Source organism: Calidris pugnax, unplaced genomic scaffold (assembly GCF_001431845.1).
Source record: "Calidris pugnax isolate Ruff unplaced genomic scaffold, ASM143184v1 scaffold469, whole genome shotgun sequence".
NCBI lineage: Eukaryota > Metazoa > Chordata > Aves > Charadriiformes > Scolopacidae > Calidris > Calidris pugnax.
Genome location: NW_015091303.1, coordinates 160,229 through 170,245, shown reverse-complemented (window position 1 = coordinate 170,245; position 10,017 = coordinate 160,229). Strand labels below are relative to the sequence as shown.

The 10,017-nt window shown below is 54.8% G+C and overlaps 1 protein-coding gene across 1 annotated transcript in view; it reads right to left on the bottom strand.

Annotated features, from left to right (window-relative positions):
• LOC106899138 (selenium-binding protein 1-A-like) overlaps positions 1–4,943 on the bottom strand; it is a 9,117-nt gene extending 4,174 nt beyond the window's left edge. Inside the window, exons 1-5 of the mRNA XM_014960821.1 lie at positions 4,821–4,943; positions 3,581–3,766; positions 2,987–3,096; positions 2,585–2,715; positions 1,038–1,107 (exon numbers count right to left, since the gene is read on the bottom strand). Of these exons, the coding sequence (XP_014816307.1) occupies positions 1,038–1,107; positions 2,585–2,715; positions 2,987–3,096; positions 3,581–3,766; positions 4,821–4,943 (620 nt within the window). The remainder of the gene's footprint in view (positions 1–1,037; positions 1,108–2,584; positions 2,716–2,986; positions 3,097–3,580; positions 3,767–4,820) is intronic.
• Positions 4,944–10,017: the final 5,074 nt, after the last annotated feature.

Genomic DNA, 10,017 nt, shown 5'->3' with positions numbered 1-10,017 from the left:
GTTCAAGAGGGACAGGGAACTACTAGAAAGAGTCCAGCGAAGGGCAACAAAGATGATTCAAGGATTGGAGCATCTCCCTGATGAGGAGAGACTGAGAGAGCTGGGACTCTTTAGTCTGGAGAAGAGAAGGCTGAGGGGAGACCTTCTCAATGCCTACAAGTATCTCAAGGGAGGGTTGAAGGAGGAGGGAGCCAGACTCTTTTCAGTGGTTCCCAGTGAGAGGACGAGGGGCAACGGGCACAAGTTGGACCAGAAGAGGTTCCACTCAAATATGAGGAGAAACTTCTTCACGGTGAGGGTGGCAGAGCCCTGGGACAGGCTGCCCAGGGAGGGTGTGGAGTCCCCTTCCTTGGAGATTTTCAAGACCCGCCTGGATGCTCCTGAGTAACATGCTCTAGCTCTGGGCAATCCTGCTTCAGCAGGGGAGTTGGACTAGATGATCTCTATGGTCCCTTCCAACTCTAAAATTCAGTGAAATTCAGTGAAAGGTGGGCTCGTCGCTTCGTGCTCGACGCTCAACCCCGCGCTGTGGAGGAACTGCAGAGTCCCACCGCCCCGGTCCCCCCTGTCCCACCTTGCCTTGGACCAAGGAAAGTTTCTCCAGGAGGCCCCAGGGGTTAAATGCAAAGGTCAAGGCAGGTATGAGCACCTACCAACTTCTTCTGGACCTTCCAGCCTCCTCCATAGGAATGTCCCTGGGGCAGGTCGGCAAGAGTGCCATAGGGGGGACAATTCCCACAGGGAAGAGGGGGGATGCCAGCAGTGTCCGTCCCCATGGACAGCTGTTGGAGGCTGTGAAGGGCTGGCACCAAGGAGAAGATCTTCCAAATAACCACTAGAGGGAACAACCAAAGCATCCAGCCTCCAGAGAACTCATGCCCAAGGAGGAGGAAAAGCCCATGCTCCCTGAGACATGGAAATCAGGACCCAAAGACCTGGGAACGGGCCTTGGAGGGGGTGAAGGAGTTTGCTCGTACCAGCAGAAATATGTCCACGTCCATCCAACCTGGGCAGAGCAGAAGGAAGCGCTGGGTCACGTTTGCTGCTGCTGATCTTCATGGCCCAGCAAAAAGCACGGGCTGAGTCCTGGCCTCGCCGGGCCACCACCTGCAAGGCAGAGAGGGTGGTCAGTCAACGGCGTGAGGGACACCCCACAAACACACGGTGGGGGAGCCCTTCCCTGCCTTCAGGGGGATGGTGCCTGGCCCCGTCCCACGGAGGGGTTTCCAGGGTGGACTCAGCACAGCCACCTTCAGCGGCCTGGACTTGGGGATGGGGGTGTCTGCTGGCCAGAGCCCTCCTGCCAGTGGGGAAGAGGAGGCACCTCTACCCACATACAGGCTTTGTGGGGTCCCTCAACAGCAGGGAGGTCCCCCAAGAAGGCCCTCAAACAAGGCAGCTCTGGAGGACCAGAATGGGGTGTCCCACTCAAGCAGCCCCCCAGGGATGTCTCTCACCCCTGAAGCTCAGGACCTGGTCTGATGTCACTCTCCTGCTCGGGGACAAGAGGCCCCACAGGGGACAGTTTCTCACAGAACCCTTGGTGACTGCAGTGAAGCCACCAAACAGTTCTCCAGAAGGGATTGTTTTTCTCCTGGGACCATCAATGGTGCACAGGGGAGCTGTAGCAAGATGTTTGGGAAGTGTGGGAAGTGTGATGGAAGAAAGTGAAGACCTTTTCTTCCAAGGCAAAATGTAAGAAGCTAACATTCAAAGGGATTCACATTATATCCACATTTTGGCAGCCTCTGGGCTTCAGGAGGACCAACAGCCACTGTGGGGCAGCCAGTGTTTCTGTCGTAGGGATTTATAAACCCCAGACCTAATCACCAACCACTGCTGGAAACAACATGGAAAGGCTTCAATGAAACAAGGCACATGAGGATGCAGCTGATGCGATGAGCAATTTTATTCATGTTTAAAGCAGAACATAAGAGCAGAGCAGTGGCAGGAAAACAGGCACCTCTTTTCAGAACGAAGCACTTCATATTCCTTCTGCGGTGACGCAGAGCGACCCGGGGACGTGCCAGGGAGCCAGGAGAAGACTATCCAGGAACCACCTGGCTGGAGAACAGCAACGCAGACAAACTGGGCACTTCACTTTCTCTTGCCTTAGTACTCAAGGGTGAACGAGCTCTGACTCATACCGGAGCGTCCCACACCTTGTGCCGGCCCCGGGACTAGAGAGCAATAGCCAAGAGGCTGGGGAGGGCCAGGCAGGTGGCCCACAGGCCCATGGCAACCAACCGAGGTGTGTGGAGGGACCTGCTGAGAGGCACTGTGTGTCCTGCACACCTCACAGCTCCGCACTCGCCCCGGGCTCTGCCCCCAGGGAGGGCTCTGCTCTGACACCAGCTCTCACAAGGTGCCCTGTGTCTCTGCTCACTGCTCTGCCCAAACCAAACCCTGGCACGAGGCCGAGCTGCCCCGGCTCCTTAGCACAAATCTAGACTCCAGCAATGAACGGGGACCCCCAGACCCAATTTCCCTACGCTCTTTTCTAACGGCTGCACTACAGGAGAGAGAGGAGGAGGGAGTCTCTCAGGGGCGCCCTAGGCCAGGATATCGGAGGTGGAATCCCCACAGGCAAAGTGGATCTCGTGGGCAAGGCAAGGCCCGTTGGGCTCCTTCCCAAAATCCACCAGGAAGTTCTTGTTCACCGTCAGGCCTCCTTTCTCAGTGTCCACGTCAATCTGCAGCATGACAGAGCCTTCCCTGCAGGGGACAAGAGCGCAGCCGTTACAGACAAGAAACCAGGGTCCTGATCAGGAGACCCTGCACTTCATCTCCTGCTCCTCTCTCCTTCACAGCTTGGCTTCTACAGGGAGAAGGCTCCACCAGTGACAGACACCAGTGCTCACCTTTTGTCCCTGGAGTCTCAAGGGATGGGAGTAAAAGCACGGAGTGACAGGGTGGCCGGAGCTTGCCTTGTGCTGGAGCTCATGGTCTGCTTTGCTAAATCAAACCATCTCTGCTGAATCTAAACTCCGCCGGATCTCCCACGTTGGCAATCAGGATGTCCCCGTTGGGCAGGCTGCGAGGCACGTTGAGGTACCCCTTGTTGCACTTCCAGAAGACGTCCACTGGCTCAATCATCTGCAAAGGGGTGACACGCACACATGTCAGCCTCCCACTCCTCAGCACAGCTCACCCTCCCCAGCACAGCCTGCAGCCACCCAAGACTTTGGTGAATCCCTGATGCTTCCAGCAGCTCTTCTTCCAGGAACACCCACTGGCCAGGGCCAGCCTACTCCTCCTCGGGTAGAATAGAAGCCTCTGGGCTCCCCGCTGAGCAACACCCAACCCATAACAGCTCCTCTGTTTGGGTGGGGGAAGCAGGAGGTGCTGCCTGACTTCCACTCCTTTGACCCTCTGAATGCAGCGGGTACATGGAAAGGAACACAATGAGGATCGGAGCCTTCTCCGGTCTGAAAAGGGCAGAGGGAAGCATGACCCTGGTCTCTAAAATCAGGGTGGAAGAGAAGAGGAAGAGAGAACCCTTCTTCCCCATGGATTATCCCAGAAGCACCGGTTCCCAACTCCTTCCCAGAAACTGGTCCTGCCATCACCTCAGGCCTACCTTACAGATCTTGGGGGCCCGGCACTGGGACCCCACATCCACCACGTAAATGCGGGAAGAAATCAAACAGGGAAGGATCAGCTTGTTCCTTCTGGTGGAGACATTGTCAAAGCAGGTGCAGCCCGTGCTCCACCCCGAGGCATGCAGCTCGTCCTTGAGGTTGGGCATGGGCAGGCGGTGGATCACCTAGGCAGCCAAGGCAGAGTTAGGGGGCACACAGGGGGAAAGAGGGGGAAACGGGGACCCTAACGCTGGCAGATACTCCTGTCTTTGTGGACTCCATTCGACTGTAGCTGGGACTTTCTCTGGAGACCCTGCTCCTTGTTCTGGGCACAGCCAAGAAATGTGGAGGTTCTTTCTAAATTCCTCTCCCCATGACAGCAAAATGCAGAAAATCGTGTATAGCAAGAAATTATGATTATCATATTGATCAAACTAGTGCATCGCTCTGCAAAATCCTCCTAAGACTGGATTTAAAATCTGCTAAAAATTTCCAGAAGCCTATATTGGCTTTAAAGTGCATTTCCTTCTAAGCTCTGGTAGCAATGGACTAATCAGTCATATTTACACCCCTGGTGCAGGTAACATGATAAGCTCTGACACTGCAGCACGACAGAGACACGTGCTGGATCCTCTAAACCTCCTGCATCCCTAGAGACCATTTTCCACCCCGAGCAGCCCCTGAGAGGGTGATTCCGAGCCTGTGCTCCAAAGCTCACCAGCAGCACCAAGATGCTCTGGAAGTGAGTTGGGAAGTGAGTCAGAGGCGACCTGTCCCCAGGACACAGCGATGGAGGAGATTCAACCAGAGCCAGGCAAACAGAGGAGAGTGGGAAGGAGGAAATGTCATGGATCCGACACAGAGAGCCAGCAGCCAGGCACCAGCCCAGTAAAGACCCAAGACACAAGTACCTGGCAGTAATAAGGAGATCTGGGGTTAAGATCAATGGTGGCCAGGAAGTCAGGCTGGTCGATGCACGTCTCCCTGTAGGTACAGGTCACGTAGGCAACCTCCTCTCGAGGAGCTGGGTACACGGAAAGCTTGTGTTAGAACATGCCATGAACCATCCACAAAGGAAAAGAAAAGCTTCAGTAGACTCTCAGATGGGACTGAACTCATTTTCCTGGATGCTACGATCTTCCTACAGGCAGTGAACTATACGACGAGGAAATGTCATGGATCTGACACAGAGAGCCAGCAGCTGGGCACCAGCCCAGTAAAGACCCAAGACACGGGTACCTGGCAATAATATGGAGATCTGGGGTTGAGGTCGATGGTGGCCAGGAAGTCAGGCTGGTCGATGCACGTCTCCCTGTAGGTACAGGTCACGTAGGCAACCTCCTCTCGAGGAGCTGGGTACATGGAAAGCTTGTGTTAGAACATGCCATGAACCATCCAGGAAGGAAAAGCTTCAATAGACTCTCAGATGGGACTGAACTGATTTTCCTGGATGCTACAACCTTCCTACAGGCAGTGAACTATACAGTTGTTGTACTTTCCTTCCAGATGAAACTATTCTATCCTGTTCTGTTCTGTCTTGTCCTATTCCCCCTTGCTCACTGACAGCTCTCCAACCCTGGTTCCATTACTGACCCAGAGGCAAGAGAACACAAGTGGGTCTCCACATTGTTAAGTTTTCTACCTTTGAGGGGAGGAACACAGCACACTCCCTGTAGGTACAGGTCACGTAGGCAACCTCCTCTCGAGGAGCTGGGTACACGGAAAGCTTGTGTTAGAACATGCCATGAACCATCCACAAAGGAAAAGAAAAGCTTCAGTAGACTCTCAGATGGGACTGAACTCATTTTCCTGGATGCTACGATCTTCCTACAGGCAGTGAACTATACGACTGTTGTACTTTCCTTCCAGATGAAACTATTCTATCCTGTTCTGTTCTGTCTTGTCCTATTCCCCCTTGCTCACTGACAGCTCTCCAACCCTGGTTCCATTACTGACCCAGAGGCAAGAGAACACAAGTGGGTCTCCACATTGTTAAGTTTTCTACCTTTGAGGGGAGGAACACAGCACACACAGTTAATTACTGGTCATCTCCATCAACAGGGAGCTCTTTCCCAATTACCCCCAATTCCAAACACACTCAAGAGAACTTGCCTTTCACATCCGGGCAGGTGGGGTAGTCGTAGCACTGAACTTTGCATCTGTCTGCAAAGAGAAGAATAAAATAAGAAATGTCCATGTCCTTAAAAGGTGTCATTTCAGAAGATTCTGTCCCACCCCATGGACCTTCTCCCACCCCATGGACCTTCTCCCACCCCAACTATCAATAGGGACCTCTGTGACCAGGGTCTTGTTACGACACTGAGGAATCACAGACTTTGCTTCTTGAGGCAAAGAGATCCCCTGGAAGCAGATGGACAGTGAGACAAAAGAAACCTCTGGCACCAAACGCCAAAGTTCCATCCCAAATCTCTCCTTCCTGCAGCTCAGCAGAAGATCAAACCCACCCGTCCCCAGGTGGGACTGGGGTTCAAGGCAGGTGTCTGCAGCCAGGCTGCAGAGGCTCTTACCCATGCTGAAGGTCTTCTGGGTCACTCTCTCAAGAGCAGAGGTGCTGGGTCTGGAGGTGCTGCTCGCTCTCTGCCTCGCTGGAGCGGGTTGTGATGGCCAAGGTTGCTCCCGGGGTCCTTATATCCACGGCCAAGGGTGGGGGAGAAACCAAGGGAGGAGCCATCGCTCCCAAGCCTTTGGGAGGTGCCAGACCAGCGCTGGGGCTGGTTTCCGCCTTGCCAACCACCAATCTAGGGCAGAAATCTGCTGCTCCGTGCAGGTCTTTTCCTCAGACACAACCACCCCTATCTGATCCCGGGGCTCTGATCTCCGTGTCTTTTTTCACCAGAGACTTTGCCCACAACTGGAATCACCACGGTTTGGTCCGTACTGTAGAAGCTGTGTCTTACTCCAGTGATGTGATTGAGAAGGAGCAGCTCCTCCGATGGTCTGTATCTGCACCTCTTGGACAAGTGCTGTTGAGGTGACCTCCCATTGTCACCTTCCTTCCCATCAGCAGGGCAATTGCACCTTTCTTAGTTGCTGGGCGTTTTTCCTCACCCACCAGCAGGTTTCCAGTGAGGGTGCCTACGAGTCTGCCCGCTGCAAAAAATCATCCCTTTTCCTCTCTGTTCCACGGTCCCTGCTGAAGGGAGAGTTGGGGCCCCTCGGTGCACGCGTTGGCGATGATTCCTCGGTGCCTGTTGGTGAAATGCCAGACCCAGCAGCAGGTTGCATGGCCTGGTCCTGCCCTGTGTCAAAATCACAGCAGGTTCTTCCCTGTCAGGGCTGGGAGGGACAGTCAGGAGGAGGCAGGAGCTGCCACCCCAGGGTGGGCTGCCCTTGAAGCCCCCCATGGTGTCCCCATGTCATGACTCCCATCTCCACCTGCGGCGGGATCAAAATCACAGCAGGTTCTTCCCTGTCAGGGCTGGGAGGGACGGTCCTACCAGGAGCTGCCACCCCAGGGTGGGCTGCCCTTGAAGCCCCCCATGGTGTCCCCATGTCATGACTCCCATCTCCACCTGCGGTGGGGAGCGTTCCTTGGGCCATGAGCTGATGGTGTTCTCCACTGCCCATCCCTCCCTGGGGTTGCTGAGCCTGCTCTTATCCTTCCTCCTATCGGTTTTAATTAGAAAAGTCTCCAGCCCACAGCTTGGTTTTGTGAGGGGTGCCAAAGACGTCACCCAGGAAAGCCAAAGAGGATGACCAGCAAACTTGGCTAATGAGTGGAGGACTAATGAGCTTTTTAATTAGCAGGTGTGCAGGTGCAAGAAGATGGTGCAGCAAGACATGCACTTGTGACAGCAGGAGCCTGCAAAGAGGCATCAGCCGAGCTCCTGGTGTTGTCTCTGATGGAGCAGGAGCTGCTGGTGTGTCCTTGGGCCTGGCTGTGCCTCCTGCCACCGGGGAACCAGGAGGGCAGCGCCTCAGGGACAAGGCCTGGACCTCTTCTGAGGAGGACACCCGGCTCTGGCTGTGGAGCTGCTCCTGCACCGAGGGCTTCCTTCTGTTTCTTGAGATGTGAGCTCTTGAAATCTGCCGAGTCTGATGTTTGGGTGCCAGGTTGGTTCCCAACACCAGCACCTCGTTGTGCCCCCAAGACAACTCGCTGCCCTTGGGAGGTGTGAAAGGGTTTGCTTCTAAGAACCAGAGATGGAGATGGATTCTCTGCTTCCACTTGTGCACGTGTGGCCCCAGACTCATGGTGTGTTGTGAACTCGTGTGGGCTGGAGTGAGGTGAACCAGAGCCTTGACGGGCTGCGATGGGCAGGCGCAGGCTGAGAGCTGTCCCAGGCAAACGATACTCAAAGTCTCTGCGCTCTCTTCCCGAAGAGCCAATTCCAGGTCCCTCTGCAGCTGGAGTTTGCCGTTGGGAGGCTGGGATGTGCAAAAGTGGTGCTGTGGGTCCTGCTCAGGACCACGTGGCTATAGAATAAACTCCTTGGAGAAGTCCCTTAAAAGTTGCCTCTCTCTTCCCTCCTCCCTCCCATCCTTTCCATCTTACGTTTGCTGGTTTTCCTGACATCCAGAAAAGGTTCCTCTGCTGGGGTCTCCCAGGCCCTGGGTGGATTCAGTGCTCAGTTAAATGGGCTGCTCTAATCCTGTGGCAAAGCCACCCAGAAGTGCCCCCTTTACGTGTCTGATACGATGTGAGAATTGTAGAATTTCTTTCCCTGTGGTTGCTCTTGCCCAGGATCTCAATGACAGAATGCTCTGAGCCACGTCCTTGCGTGCTCTCTCCCTTTGTCCATGGTATTATTTTAAGACTGTTTCCCTCCTTACAGAGAACCTCCATGTCCCTGGGACAGGGTGTTGGTGATAACCACGCACCGAGGGGTGGCCCGGAGGTCTCCAGCTGCAGCAGGTAACGATCCCTCTCCCAGTGCTTTGCCCCCTGCACCCAAACTGCCCAGATGGGTTTCTGCTGAACAAACCCTGAGCTCCTCCAGTCCCAGCAGCTTGATGCTCACTCCTGGCAAAGAGAAGAGACCGAGTGTTTGTCTGCTCCCGCGTCTGCCTGTCACATGCTTAAAGTGCTGTTCTGGAAGCCACTTAATTACAACCCTAATGAGATGGGCCAAGCTGCCCTCTCTTCTGATAGAGATCTCCCGAAGACATTTTAATGGCACTGTCAGATGTTTCTGCATTCCTGCGGGGAGCAATTACTTATCCCGTGTCATTTGCCCACCAATTGAGGGGTTCTTCCACAAGATGTGATACTCGTTCTCCTTCCACGGGGCTTGGTGTTCTCTTCCTGCTTTAGCTTGGCAGCTTCTGGCAGCCAGGCTCATGGCCGTCTCAGGAGGGGCCCCTTCTTTCCAAAATTCTTCTGTCCCACACCTCATTCCCTTTAACAGAGATCTCTGCTGTTCCCCTGCGTGTTTTGTGGCAGTTTAGTTGTATGTAATTCAACAGCACGAGTGCCAGCACTTTGTGGTGTTAGTGCCTGCCATGGCCTTTGGGTGTTCGTAGACCAGGCTGGTGGGGAGAGGAAGAAGCTGCTGCTCAGGCCACTGTTTCACGGCGCTGAGTTGTCCCAAATCCTAAAAGGCATCCCGTTTCCCGGGACTGACTTTCCCTGTGTGTTGGGATGTGCTGACTCTGCAGGTGCTGCATCAACAAGGGCACAGACTGCTCTCCTGACATCTTTTCCAGCTGTTGGGAGATGTTGGGAGTCACTGGAGTCTCCTTTGACGCCAGCGCTGATGGAGCCCCCTCCCTCCCTGAGTGCTGTGTCCCAGGTCACAGTCCGTAGGGGCTCATCTTCTTTATGGGTTTCTTTAAAATCTTCTTTATGGGCAGAGACACCTCTGGGCCCGGCTTCAAGAGCTGACACCAGGGATGTCGTGTCTTCAGCTGAGCCCTCAGACAGGGACGTGCCTTCTGTCAGGGTCCAGATTTCAGAGGTGCCTTTGGTTGCTTCCACATGGACAAGGCTTGTAATTTCCAGGAGATGGTGGTGGGGCCGATTATCTCACTGGACTTCCCATCCCTGCTGTGGAATTTGCAGCAGCTGCACATTTGTGGGGCAGGAACCTGGGTAGAGGGGATGGCTTTAATTAGCTGAGCCTCAGCTGGGACACGGAGGCCTCCAGAGCGTGGAGAAGTCCATTGGAAACGGGCAGAGCCCCGGGATCAGATAGGGGTGGTTGTGTCTGAGGAAAAGACCTGCACGGAGCAGCAGATTTCTGCCCTAGATTGGTGGTTGGCAAGGCGGAAACCAGCCCCAGCGCTGGTCTGGCACCTCCCAAAGGCTTGGGAGCGATGGCTCCTCCCTTGGTTTCTCCCCCACCCTTGGCCATGGATATAAGGACCCCAGGAGCAGCCTTGGCCATCACAACCCGCTCCAGCGAGGCAGAGAGCGAGCAGCACCTCCAGACCCAGCACCTCTGCTCTTGAGAGAGTGACCCAGAAGACCTTCAGC